At 44.5% G+C, this 14,896-nt stretch overlaps 1 protein-coding gene across 1 annotated transcript in view; it reads left to right on the forward strand.

Moving 5' to 3' along the window:
• VWA8 (von Willebrand factor A domain containing 8) overlaps nucleotides 1–14,896 on the forward strand; it is a 299,153-nt gene that overhangs the window by 246,669 nt on the left and 37,588 nt on the right. The window contains exons 38-40 of the mRNA XM_074329337.1: nucleotides 4,882–4,990; nucleotides 8,178–8,334; nucleotides 14,315–14,423. Coding sequence (XP_074185438.1) covers nucleotides 4,882–4,990; nucleotides 8,178–8,334; nucleotides 14,315–14,423 — 375 coding nt within the window. The remainder of the gene's footprint in view (nucleotides 1–4,881; nucleotides 4,991–8,177; nucleotides 8,335–14,314; nucleotides 14,424–14,896) is intronic.

The raw sequence follows: 14,896 nt of genomic DNA on the forward strand, positions 1-14,896 counted from the left end.
CATTGTAGAAGCTACACATTACTTAAGAAAATGGGTGAGGGTCAGATTTTGTTTTTAACCAGCTTTCTTCATGTGAAAGATCATCATTCCTAGGGACATATTAATGGGACTTTCATTTTATCTATGAAAGTAACTTCTAACTTGTGAGTAATAATAACCTCAGACAATAATATGTTTTAGGCAGATGTGTTCAGTACCTTCTTATGGCCTATATCCCCCGGAGCTGTGGCTTTGTTCCCCTTTATCAGTATCCTCCTAGAAGTATAGGTCCTGTTTTGTGTATCTCTGTATCCCAGTGAGTAGTACTTGTACCATAAACATACACAGAGATGTTGGAATGAGAGAATGAATGAATGTATTCAATCTCCTGCTTATCAATCAAGAAAACCATAGGCAACTGTAGTAACTAGGATTTCTGTCTGATATTATTATGGCAATTTTTTGATATCAAAAAATTCGAAGAAAATTAGGACAGCCTCCAAAAAGTCAAGATAATAGCCTCTGCCCCACTGCCTCTCATTCCTCCTTTAATACATGAACCAGATAATTTTCATGCAATTGACTCCAAGTAGCAGAAAACCCAACTCACTAGCTTAACCTGTAAGGACATTTATTATTTGCTTATGTAGAAGATCAGAGGTAAGTGACTCCAGGGCTGGTTCAGCCGCTCAACAATGCCATCAGGTAGTCCTCCGTCTTTCCTTCTGCGACCTTCTTTTGCTGCCACGTGGTCACCAAATGGAGACACATTCTCACTCTGTGTCCCAAGGCAGCTGTATGTTGGGGGCCGTGAGAGAGCTTTCTACTGCCTGCGAGGAAAAGCTTTCCCACAAACCTCCTGGCCGACTTTCTCTGACATCTCAGGTCACGTGCCTTCCCCTAGACCAATCACTGGCGAAGTGGACTTGGCTGCTGAGCTTCGTCCAGCCAACACTGATTCGTCCAACTTCTATTTAAAAGAAGAAAGAGGGAGCGGTTGTAGGGGTAGGCAGCTCGGAATGTCTGCCACGCCGCACCTAGTCTCCACTGGAAAATGGGACTCGGCTGTGTTGTCCTCACACCTCCCAGGGCTAACTGTTCTTCCAGGGTCATATTCTGGCTACTAATATCATTTTACTGATGGTTTTTAACAATTACGAGGTTGAGGAGGAGCCCAAAATATATGGGCCTTGCCCAGAATTACAGGGCTCCAATGAGTCATCTCCCTTCCCTGCTCTGGCTTTGGGTTGCTTTACTCTGGAACATTTTTATAAGTTATAATTTACAGGATCCATGCTCTTCCCATGTTAATTCATGTGAAAGAGGATAACAGTTCTTAGGTTCACAGCACAGTTACCTGAAAGGAAGTAGATTGTGTCAGCTGTGAGAAACACGTCTAAGGTCTCAGCGTGTGCACCAGTTTGCATCAGAAATTATAAGGGTCCACAATATTTTGTGGTTTGGGGGAAATTTGGGTCCATTTAAGTGAATACAGTGTGTCTATTTCAGCAATTGGAATCACTTCGTTGAGCTCTTTCTAGATGAAACTAAGCCTCAGAAGAAAGGCATTCCGCATCCTTCTCACGTACTTGTAAGCCTTCAACAGTTTATCAGCTTTCTGAATGACCAGTGGTTCTCCAGCACATCTGTCCACAGGAAACAAGCTTTCTCAAATGATAGGCCTTCCCTCGTATCAGTTCCAGTTTCTGTCCTGGGTTGGCCTGCCCTAGACTTCCTGCCTTGTTTCTTTTATGAATCATCGTCAAGTCATGTAAGAGATGTCCTAACATGGCTTTGAAAACCCCTTGGCAGATGTGCCTCTCCGATCCACCTAGAGAAATACATTTCTGGAAGTCTGGTGGCATTTCTAAAATGACACAACCTTACATAATCTCCCCTGCGTGCCTAGCTTTTAAGTAAGTATCCCTGGAATTTTACGGTCTGCGTTTCTCTGCAGTCAATGAGGTCTGGGCTGAGAAGAGTGTGTCCATTTTCAAACATGTCTCGAGTCCCGTTGGGGTTGGGGTGGGTGGCCTTGTTGGCTACGTGAGCAGTGCCATCTCGCAGCAGGTGGCCTGGCAAGACACACAGGTGACAGAGAGCACACAGTTCCTTTCTGCCCAGAAATGTCATAGCCAAGTTTCTGCCTCCCTCATGGGCCATTATCAGTGTCTTTGCGACTTCACAAGCATGATTTTGGAGGTGACGGGGGGAGGGGGGGCGATGTGAGGGACTTTTTCGTTTGCCTTGTGCCATTGTTTTTAGTGCTTACAAGGCTATTCTCCTACAGCAAGCAGAATTACTAGGTTGTGTGAAATGCCTAGGAGATAACTCATTTTTTATGAAAGTAGTTACTAGACACAGAAATTCGCTTTCTATACATCTTCTGAAGTTTTCTGCTTTATTTTTAAACAATGTACTAAATATACACACACACACACACACACACACACACACACACAGGTGTTCAGAACAGTTATGCCAATCATTCTGTCATGGCTCACACCATTTTTGGAACTTTATCTTTTAGCATTGACCTATAGAGCAGTCACAACTCTTGTAAGCACAGCTCTTGTAACTTACCCTTGTAAGTCATTGTACAATCGTACCTGGTTTTGACTACAATCCCAGCTTCATCACCTTATTAACCGGAGTTGGAATCATTGAATCAGCCAGAGCATGTCAGCACTAGGTGGAATGGTAGAAATCATTGAGTTCAACCCCCTTCGTTTCCGATGAGAAAGTTGAGGTCCAGAGAAGTTAATTGACTTGCCAAAAGCTCATATACATAGTAAATTAGCAAATAGTTTATACCAGAAATCAACTCCAAGTATCCTTTGGCTGTTTATTAAAAATCCATTTTTAAAGAACACATAATTGCCACCGTTAAAGATATTAAAAAAGAATCTGCCATGGACGCTGCAGATCCTTCCAGAAGCAGTCCTGACTTGTTTTAAGCAGTGACAGCATTATTGTAATAATTACAGTATTTATACATTATTTATTATTATAAATATGTATAAAGTAACCGTATCTTCTTCTTATAACAAATGAATCTCCATCTGTAAGCTCCATTTTGTTTGCTTAAAAAATCAGTTAGACTGTAGTCATAACTTTTATATAGATTTCTTAGATTAGGAACAATAAAACCCTATCCCGCTTTCGAATTGTTTCTTGTTTTTCTCATTTCTCATGGAAAATATCTACAGGAGGCTGCAAAGATCTCCAAACAGCGTCTCCCAGGCCTGAGACACGCTTGTTCTGCTGTGCTGTCCAATGAGATAGCCCCTAGCCATGTGCGGCTATTTAAATAAACTTACATTTTATTTTAAATGTAAAATTTAGGTCCTCAAGTACTCAATAGCCACACTGGACTAACGACTGCTATATTAGACACCACAGGTATAAACGTTTCCATCCACACAGAAAGTTTTACTGCTTAGTGCTGGTCTAGAATTCTTGTAGCCAGTATACGTATTTTAATTTACTGCATATCTCTTACATTACCTCTGGACAAGTTGGAAAGTTGTGGCAAGTTTTGGGGAAAGTATTTTAAATGTTTATTTGTTCTCTAAATGTTACTAGCTATTCTGCATAGTTTAATAACAAAAAGAAAAAAATTACGTTCACCCATTTTTAGACCATGATTATGTGTGTGGAATTCATTTGTCGTGTCCCAGCTGCTTAATTTTCTTGAAGTATGCTGAAGTTATGGCAAAAATTCTGTTAATGCTGCCGAAACTACTGGCAGAAACGTCCAGTTCATTAAAATCTCTTTACAATGTCATAACGTTTGAAATGAATGGCTCTGGACATAAGACAATGGAAGTTATATTGAATTCATTCTTAATGGCCGTTTTATGTGCAAAGACCTTAAATTACCAGTGTATCTTCATTCACCTGACATCCATAATGAAAGGTCCATGTCCTAACCATGACCCCTAACAGGGTCAGCCTGTAAAGACCCAGGTGGCATCACACTTCAGGCCCATTTGCAAGCTCCCTGCTCATTGTAAGCAGTTTGAGGCCAGAGACCAACCCTCCCTGGCTCTTGTAGGCCCCTGGTACTCAGCACGATGTCCTGCCAGTACATGATTCTGTAATCTTATTTGAACAAATAAATGAACATCTGATCTAGTCTGCCCTGACAATCATTACATTTGGCCGCAGGCTACGAGGGTGCATGACATGTGACTGTCCCAAGTTCTCTTTATTGACCGGAATTCCTGTGTGGTTATCCGTCCTTTGGGTGAATCTGTGCTGAATGCCCTTAGGGACCAATGAGCCACACAGGATCTCACAGAGAAAGGCTGATGTGCCACTTGTTCTGTTTGAATTGCAGGAATAGTAAACTCAGTATGAAAAGAAAGATGAATTCAGAAAGCTAAAAACACCGTAGTAAGATTAGAATGGGTCCAGAAAATAAATAAGCAGTTTTTAGTGTTTGTGTATATAGCATTCCTCACTGAGGCACTATAGATATGTCTTCTGTTTCTCTTTTCCATATATTTTATATAAAACGACATTTCTCAGAGAGTGGGACTTCCTTGGAAGTTACATAGGTCCATGTCTAGCTGTGACTCAGCGGGGACAGCTGGGCAGTGAGCCCTTTCAACCACTGGGAGGGTGTCAGTCTGGTGAGATCCATTTTCCTTGGCTCAAGGCATGTTCTGTAACCCAGTCCAGCTCCTTTTCTTTCTTTAAACGCATTTTTTAAATTAAATTTGTCTCATTCCCAACCAAGCGGATGTTGATCTGATGACACCGTGGCCAGACACTGGCAGTACCTATTGTGTCCTGTGGCCTGAGGTTATGAGGTACCGTGAGGACTTGGGGGAAAGAGTCCTGCAGGATCTGGTGTTGGTGCAGGATCGTGATAATGTCTCAATTCTTCATTTTTAGATAACCATCAACAGAGATAATGATGAAGACGTGAGTTCCCCCAAACATGGGAAGGAGGACCCAGACAACATGCCACACGTGGGCGGCAATACTTGGGCTGGCGGAACAGGTTGGTAGCTCGGGCACGCCCTGGGTCAGGCTCCCCGAGACCTCATAAGCCCATGTAGACAGCAAGCGTCCAGAGGAGGCTCTGGGGCCACATGCCTTCTCTGCCTCCCCGTCAGTCAGTGGGACTGTGCCCGCACCCTCTGTCACCGCTTGACATCAAGACGTGGAAAAACCCTGGCGTGCGGAGTCCCCGCAGGTTCCGCCCCCTATGCCCAAAGACCATGTGGACCCTCCCAGAGTTGCTTCATCAGTGAACAGGGGATAATAGTAACTGCCTCACGGGGCTGTGGTGAGGATTCAATGAGATCATAATTGTAAAGCACTGAGCACAAGACTTGGCACACACAATAGTCGCTGAAAGTGTTAATCCCGTCTTTTAAATCCTGTGCCCTTGGGGTCATGCCAGAAAGCCATAGTAACTTCTTTCTCGACTGGCTGGCTTTGAAAAGCAATGGTCCCTGTCTTCTACGTCTCAGAAGTGAGTGCGTTGAGGATGCAGGATTTTGAGATAAGAGCTGGTTGTGGTTTGAACCGATGGCTGGGGACCATTCCTTCCTCTTGGCTGCCTGATGAGAGCATTGTTTGTTCCCATGCCTGCTGTCTTCCTCTTTCCTCCGTGGCAGCTGGAGCAGACACATCTGCTGGGCTGCGGGAATGGGGCCAAACTATGTGTGCACTGTCTGATCTTATCTCGGCCGTGAGGAGTGCTGGCACGGCCTCCGAACTTGGCCTTCCCTTAGAATGGTCTGTGCCTCTTGGCCTTGACAGCCTCGGGAGGAAGTGGGTTTCTGTGCTGGGACAATGTGCTGTCAAACAGGCCTGCGGACGTCTTGCCTGCTCTTTATTCATCAAGCATCAGCTCTGAAGAAAGGGTATTTTTAGAAATGTCCTTTGATCTGGAAATCAGTGTCAAACAGCAAGATTGAATCCATATGGGATGCACTGTGGAACGAGCAGGCCAGATGTAGGTTTCCCAGCCACTGAGGTTCTCACTTGGTATTGAACTTGAACTTACCCCCTCACGTATCTGCCCAGACTGAAGACCCTGCTTTTGCTTCCCACAGTCTTTATTTTTCAATTTTCAAGTCTCCTTTGCTTCAGATTCTTTCCTCCCTGTTGTTCTTTTTCCTCAAAATTCTCTATATTGAACTTAGCTCTGACCCAACAAGTCGTCTGATTCCTTTTTCATCATCAAAGCCCCTCCCTTGCCTGTTCTCTGCTATCTCTGAACTGATATAGGATGTCCAGTGTTCACTTCAAGATGAAGCCTTGAAGTCTAGAACCTCCAGCAAGCATTTTTATTTAACTGGGACAAATGGAAGGCTCTGGGAAGCCGAGGTCATGAAGAACTGTCTCCTCGTGCCCTCTCCACCCCGTGTGACTCATGCTGACCTGACCACCACTCACACCAGCCTCCAAACAGTTGTGGCTCCTTTTCTCCAAAAAATGATGTCACCTCAGTGCCTAGGAAGTTTTAAGCTCTGATTCATGATCCACCCATTTACTCCTGAGGAAGGGAGTCAGGTCATATAAACAGCTTTCCCACTTCGGTGGGTCCTGTCATTGTCTGTCACTGCTCCCCTCTGCCTATAGGTTATTCAGGAGTGAGAGCCAGGAATTACCACACCCAAGTAGGAATTTTCCACCATCAGTTTCTAAATGAGATGTGCTCGAATCAAAGGGTAAAAATACTATAATTAATCGGCTGTTCTCATGCTATTTCCCAAAAGAAAATGACACACCTGGACTTTGATAAACGAAGCAGTGCATGCTGGGTTCTTGCTTTTGACTTATTACACCACTTAAGGTGCCAAGGGAGAAAATTAAAATGGAACATAATTGAACCAAAGCCTAAAAGCTTTCAAATTTCCCACTTTATGAAACTTAGAACTGTCCTCATTTATGTGACTGGAAGTTGTCTAAATACTAATTGTAAGAGCAGTCACTCACCTTTTATTTTGTGCCAAATACTGTTCTAAGCACTTTAGCCTCATGACAGCCCATGAAGTAAATGATGTTAGTGTCCCTGGTTTACAGACTGGAGACTGAGACACAGAGAAGTTAAGGAATTTCCCTCAAGGACGTACCACGAGTGCATTGGAGCCAAGATTCAAACTCAGGCAGTCTGGCTTAACTCTGCAGTACATATACTAGTATATTATTCTACATTATGCTGCACCTCCAAAGTTGGGTTCCTTTCTGAGTTCCCAAGTTATGTGTGAATGAACAAAAAAACTGATCACTAGCATTTGAATCATTATAATGCTACCAGTGTGGTAGGAGTAATACACGGGTAGCCCAGAGGCCAAATCTTGGCCAATATATACATTCTTTAGGTCAACGTAGTGTTTTAAAATAATTTGAATTTGCATGTGTTTAGACAAAGCAAGTGCTCTCTAGTTAGCCGAAGTCCTCACTATTTCTTATACTATTACCTACCTTCTAGGCATTTAGTTTATAGTTATACATAGACAGTTTATACGATATTACATAATGCATTGTAAGCATGTAAACTTGGATTTATTGGAAAACTGTTCTGAAGTTGGCAGCGTTTCTGTCGTGTATTATTCTAAGCTTAAAGTCAAAGTTGGTATAATAATTGGTTCGCACTCTTCTTGGCTAAGCCACCGATAGGAGGTGGTAAGTAGGTCGCTTAACTTCCCTACGTATCGTTTTTATCATTTGCAAAACAGGTGAAGTGGTACCAGCAGGCTAGCTGTCTTTTCCTTATTTTAAAGAAAAATAAGGTAACATGAGGAAGGAGAAGAGATGTTCATTTCACGAGCAAATCTATACTATTTCTGATGTTGAAGCCACCCTGGTAGGTGCAGAGGGAAGAAGAAACATACAATATAATCCCGTCCAGCGTATCAGTATAGTTGGTAAGAAAAGTGAATTTTAAAGGGACACAAATGGTGCCCAGGAATATTGATCCTGGGGGACCAAGTCATGAGATGACACGTCATGGAATTTGCCTGAGCCTTGAAATGTGGGTAAGATCTGGCTGGATGGAGAAAAACGCATGTGAACAGGGGGACACCCTTTGTTTCCAGAGGGAGATTATTTGAATATTTAATTATTAGTTATGTACAATTAATATGTTTCACAGGACTGCCTTTAATACATCACCTGACTTGTTCTGTGGTCTGCATCAGAGTAACTACCTGGGTCTTTGTGTTCCCTCCCAGGGGGTAGAGACACTGCAGGTCTGGGTGGCAAAGGTGGTCCTTACCGGCTGGACGCTGGCCACAACGTGTACCAGGTCTCTGAGGCTGAGAAAGACGCGGTTCCTGAGGAGGTGAAGAAAGCTGCGAGAGAGATGGGCCAGAAGGTGTTTCAACAGAGGTGAGTGGTCCCCGTCACAGCTACAGCCATGGTGGCCCCTGTGGTGATGGCGCAATGGACCCTGGTGAGCCCAGCTGTTCGTGGTTCTCCTCCTCTGGCATCAGCTCGGACCACCGACTGAAATCCATAGCCACCCTCCACCCCCGCAGACACAGCCACGAGAACACAACCCCCCGTTCTTTCCACCAGGCCCTTTTAAATGTGTGGATTATATATGACTGTGTAGAAGATGGAATTGAGCACATGAGAGAGTAAAACCAAAGATATTTCTCTGAACAGAAAGTAAAGTTCAGCTCACTTCCTCCACGTCTGTTCCTAGAACATACAGGGAATTCAGATAACTCGACACAGTCGTCCCCTTCTGCCCTCAGGATACTTCTGGATTTATGTGGAGACAGGACTAGTACACACACCCACACACACACACACTCACACACACACTCACACTCACACTCAGACACGCTCCTGTTCAGTGCTGCATCACGTGGTAGGGAGGCTGGGCCCTCTGGCAGTGCAGAGAAGGGCACGGTCATGGGCGGATGTGTGCTGGGGCCTGTGCTCAGCCAGCATTTGGACTTTCCAGGAAGGGAACACCAAGTAAGCAGCGGCACCAGCGTAGGATGGCAGAGAGAGCCCCTCTGGATTAAAAGATTAAAGGTTCCAGCCGGGTGGCAGGGGTGGGCAGAGGCTGAACAGGACAGCCCTATCAGTGGGTGGAGGTCTTGAGATCAGGGCCGACAAGCTGTGGCTTTCAGACAGTCCGGAACCCTTCTGAGCCACTTTGATTGGAACCATCTAAAATAAAAAAATGAGGTGAAGCCACGTGACGCTTTCACTAGACACCCATGCGTGTTCTTCAGCTAAAAGTGGAAAATGCCCAAGGAGCAGAGGGAACCAGCAGTGGTTTGGGAGGCAGGTTTTCATCGTTATGCCCAACGAAAGGAAAGGAGCTGGGCATGCTCACGTGTATGTGACATGAAATTCCTCCCATGGAGGCCATCTGGTATAACATTACATGCTGTGCTTACACATCCTGCAAGTAAACAGTACAGAACAATGGGGACAAACATGCAGATTCCTCCCGCCACACCCTCGGAAAAGCCTGTGAGTCGTAGGACCCTCATATGCTCTACAGGCAGAGAAGGCAAAAGTGTCACTGTCAGCCCTTCTGCTGGCTCGCTAGCGACCTGGAACAAGTTATCTGTCCTCACTGTGCCTATACTTGCTCTTCTGGAGACAGGTGACTTCCCTCTCCTGGGTTCTCAGAGAGCTTATGAGGACAGATACCTGTGTTGGGAATGAAAGCAGTTTGAACTTCTCCAAAAAAGGTGGGAGGAATACTGTAATGAAAGGTCTTCTTAGAATTAAATGATTGCTCTATATTTCATATAAACAACATCCATTAGGAAAAGAACCAGACAGTTGGCTAGGCATCATTCTCCCCTCCCCAACTAATGAGTTTCTATTGTTGCCACGCTCAAAACCTCACAAGCAAAGGTCCAGTCTATGGACCAGTCATGGACCCTATGGACCAGTCTCCGTTTTTGAATAAGCAGACAAACGGATAGATGCTCTGACACACAGGTAGTTCCCGGGAAGGCAGAAGCACCTTTCGTGGTGCCGGGCACGAGTTCACAGCCCCTTCTCTGATTTTCTTACTAGCGGTAAGGAACCTGGTTCTGTTAGGACCGTGGCTCCAGAGGTGAAAGAAGTCCGGGAGCATCTGTGATAATACGTCAACTGAATTTACTGGCTGTAAGAGAGGAAAGAGAAGAGGTGGGAAAGGAGGAAGTGAGAAAACAGTACATTGCTACGAAATTCTGCAGACAGGAATCCAAGCCCAAGACAAAAAGAAAACCATAAAGTGGTTGAAAGATGGAGGAGGTGGGCAAGTGTATGAGAAAGGAGAGTAAGAAATAAAAACCCACGAGACCCTCAGGAGGACAGGACGTAGCAAAACACAGAGGAAAACGTTCCGTTCTACTTTCATGTAGTACCTTCTTCCATGCGATGAGAATTTAGTTTAGTACTGCTCAAGTTTTTCTTTAACTTTTGATTATGGAACTTTTCAAACGTAAGCAAAAGTGCAGAAAAACATATAATGGGGACATGAACCTGTCCCCCCAAGTTCAAGAGGAAAAATCTTGCTCCACTCCCAGGTCCCATCTCTGGATTGTGTCGAAGCTAATCCAGGATGTCCTATATTTTCATCATAAATGTTTAAGAGTGTACCTCTGAAAAATAAGATTAAAAAATTAAAAACATGATCCTATTATTATGGTTAAAAATAATAATTCTTCACTGTCATCAAATATTCAGGTTTAAAGCTTTTTGCAACTCTAGGCATATGCAGAATGAGGTCAGGTCCCTCCACGTATGTGTTTACAGCATCCTGTTACTTCTCTCCTAGTTCTCATCGCTCTTCCCCACTATATTATTCATTGTATGAATAGTTGTTTGCCTCTCAAGGAACTGATCTTAAGTCCCTTGAGGGCAGAGCATTCTGCTCTGTAGTTTCTCTCCAGTACCTACAGCTAGAACCTGATTCATGGCAAACTTGCATTCATATCTGTCGAATGAAAAATGTACACAAGCATACAAGTTATGGTATCGCCCTTTAATACTTGCTTGAGAGACCGACAAACACCAGACTGACAGCCAGACCTGTCCATCAGCCTAGAAGTCCACCATATTGCCATAAAGAGCCTAAAACTAGTAATGGGTTCTTGCATCACCAGCTTAGCATTCATTTGTATGTGGATTTCATCTGGGTACCCGTTCCTATATATCAAAATTGATTAACTCAGGGAGAGTAACAGAAGTAGACAGGCATAAGATAGGCGTGAAGCAGAGCAGAAACATTAAACCAACACAACATGAATGAAATAGACGGTAAGGTGCCCTCACATGCTGAGAAAAGCGTCCAAGGTGGGCACCAGCTGTGAAGTTGTACCAACTACTATTCAAAACTAATCAGCCTTACACAGTGGCGCTCAGCTTATGTTTGTTTTCCTCATAATTGATCCAAAATTATAGTATTTAAGTCCAACCTGTACGAAAAAGTAAAATGAGAACCGAAATTCCCAGACTCTTATGTAACAATAAATACACACTTTCAGAATATGCTGCCCCGACAGAGCGCAGGCCGTCCACTTACATTATGGGCTGGGAGCAGCTGTGTTCTGCAGCTTTGATCAGGTTAAAGCAGCAGAAAGACATGTTTTTCAGCTCGTTTTGTGGGCTTGAGCGTGAGCCCTGGGAAGCTCGTCTGCTCCAGAAGCTAAAATTTCCTATTTTCTTTCCCCACGCCCTGCTTTAGTCTTCATCTTTCAGGACTTGTTGTCACTTTGGAACACCTGGTAGGTGATATTTGTGAAAGCTGATACAACCTGGAATATGATTTCCAGATTTCTTCATAATTAAAACAGCATGTGGTGTGTTTCGGGTTGTGACGTGATCGTGCCAGAGGTAGCCCTATAACTGCAGCTAATTGTGATCTCTCTCTGAAGACCATTCTGCTCGAGACGGCTTACCAACTGCCTGGCTCCTTCCTTGGGGGTGGGGGGAGAGGTGGTGGTGGTGGTGGTGGTGGTGGTGGTGGTGGTGGTGTGTGTGTGTTTCCTCCTGCTAAGGACAAGTTGTATCTACATTTTTTTCTCATCTCCCTTCTTTGGCAGAGTGCTAATCTCCCTTCTTTGGGAAAGAGCACATGAGACCCCTAGGAATGAAAGGGGTAGGCAGCGTATCCTGTAGGATTCATTGTTCCCAGCTCCTGTCAGCCTGATACTTGAGACATAACTTCATCTAATGAGAATTTATAGAGAGCTTTGAGAGTTTGCCAGAACCACACATAAGAAGTATTGTGAGGAGGTCAAGTCCTGGACACATACTCGTTTTCATTCTCCAGAACACAGAGTAAATGTAGAAGGGCACCTTGGCGTGTCACCTCAGGGAACAACCATTCAGATATTATCTACCTTTTGATAGTCGGTGTTTTCAAAGTGCTATGCAACTGAATCTATTGAGTGCCACTGTGTGCCAGGCATTGTGCTAGGTACTACAGGTTCAGAGAAAAAAAACATAAGGCATGTTCCTTATCCCAGAGGAACAGAAGAAAATATCAGGGAGCATCACATGTAGGAAACGTATTTCTCACCAAATTTTTGGTTCAGTTACACACACACACACACACACACACACAGAGTTATGAGTACTGTACCTCAACGTATTGAAGCATATTTCCTATTATGGAAAATAAAGTTTGAAAACACTATGATAGAGGGAAATAAACATATCTATTAAAAGCAATAAAGTGTATCAGTTTTCTAGTAGATCCAGTAGGAGACACGTGAAAGGGAATGATCAGTGTTACTGGGGAGATCGAGCAAGGCTACAGGAGTGGCTTTCGAGCTGGGGCTGGAAACCTGACCCAGCTGTTACTGTCCCTGGGTTAATCAGCTGGGTGGGAGGGCAGAGATCGCAAACCTGCCCTATGGTGGTCCAGGCGTAACATTACATGATTCTAGTAAGTGTTCTGCCCCCTGAGAGATGGATGGATTCTTCCCAGTGCTTGGCCTGACAGGCAGGAGCAGAGACCCTTCATTCTCATTCTAGCCCAAGGTGAGGAAAATATACTGTAGAGAAGAGTTTCTGCTACACACCTGGGATCCATGCCTGCGGCACATGCATAGACACACACCTGCAGCCGTTTAGAATGCCGTGTTGTAGTTAGGCTTTTGACATATGCGTTCATTTTTCGCTGTCCTAATATAGGCACCCTTTACAGTTACAGAAGCTTATAGAAATGTGCAATCAAATTAATGTGTTATGAATAGGACACCGTAAAACCCATGAGAGGTTCACTCAGTGAATGAACCTTCTACATATGAGTCGTTTAAGATGCTGCATTTTAAATGATTCTGAGTCTTATTTTTATTTCAGTCATTCATTTCAGCTTATTTTGAGTACTGATTGTGTGCTAGGTACCGTGCTAGGTACTGTACGTATAAAGATGGGAAAGACTGAGCCCATACCTAAGGGAGCATAGAGCCTGGTTGGGGAGACAGGCAGTAGGTGCCCTTATTGGGATAAGTCTGAAGTGCTATGAGGGCATAGAAGACAGACCTGGGAATCAGAGGAGGCTTCCCAGAGGAGGTGACCACTGAGTTGCATTTTGAAGACTAAGTGGGAGTTACAGTAGGCGAAGAGGCAGAGCACTCCATGTGGGAGAGAAGCCCGCATGAGCGCTCCAAGGTCCAAGCACATGATGTGTGCCAGGGACCACTAACGGGGCCACAGCAGAAGCCAATGATGAGAAAGGATGAAAAGGAGCACTGTACTGGGAGGATGGCATTTCAAAGCCACTATTATATCAAAGCACAATTATTCTATTAGAAGTGCACAGTTAGCAATGTCAGAAAACCCTGTACTTTACCTAGAAACACATCAACTTGCATTCCTTGGACCTGAAAAGTTGTTATCTTGGTCAACCAAATATACGTCCTTAGTCTTAGAAAGCAACCCATGGGAACTCTCCTCGGTACCTGCCACATGAACTGACCCACTGCCAACACCGAGATGCATCTTCGGGTATCGCAGTAGTGGGAGAGCCAACTGTGTGCATTTCTTTCTAATTCACTGCTCAGTGAACTCACTGTTGGCAGCTTGAAATCCATTATGGTGGGACTATTTACACCACAGAAATCAGCAAATACTACAGATTGAGGGGGTTGTTTGTTGTTTGTTTGTTTGTTTGTTTTGTCCTGAAGAGCAACTAGTTAACCATGTACCAGCACGCCACTGGACACTCCCCTCCTTTGAAACTCCTGGCTGGAGACATCCCCACTTGCCTTTTCTCCTCAAAGCGACCTGAGTCATCAGGAATTTGCTCCAGGTCTAGTGGCAGATAAATGAAATGGAGATAAAAGACCCACGTATACATGATTTCAGCTGTTCTCTTTTTTGCCCCCTTTGATTTCAGGTTAAAGGAGATCCAAATGAGTGAATACGATGCCACCACCTACGAAAAGTTTTCAGGTGCCGTTCGAAGGCAGGTGCACTCCCTCCGAATCATCCTGGATAATTTACAGGTAACCCCCCATTTATGGATCCAGAAAGTAATCTGGGCCCAAAGCTATAAAGTCATCAATCCCTCATCAGCCAGTCAGAAAACATTGATAATGCCAAGATGTTTGCATAAAACTGGGGGTCACCCAGGGCTTTCTTAGTTGAGTTCTCCAGGGAAAAAGCTTTGGGCTCCCCTTTCCTCCTGTCCAGGAAGCAGTGATTTGACCAGCAGCCCTAGACGACACCCTGCCTCCTGCTTCTCCACATATAAGCCCTGTGAGCATCCCACCACCACTAGAACTTCACAAACGGAATTCTCTTCCTAGAAATCCTACTTCTGTCACTGACTGGAGGGCTCGAGGGGCATTTTGCGGCATCCCTGTTGTGCGACTTATTTTCTGTGCCCCTGGCTTCTCCTCCTCCTGCCCTACCCAGCCCCTCTGTTGCCTACATTTTTGCAGTTTCACACACTGATCGCCTCCATACCAATTAATGT

The sequence above is a fragment of the Rhinolophus sinicus genome, linkage group LG04 (assembly GCF_036562045.2).
Source record: "Rhinolophus sinicus isolate RSC01 linkage group LG04, ASM3656204v1, whole genome shotgun sequence".
NCBI classification, from domain to species: Eukaryota; Metazoa; Chordata; class Mammalia; order Chiroptera; family Rhinolophidae; genus Rhinolophus; species Rhinolophus sinicus.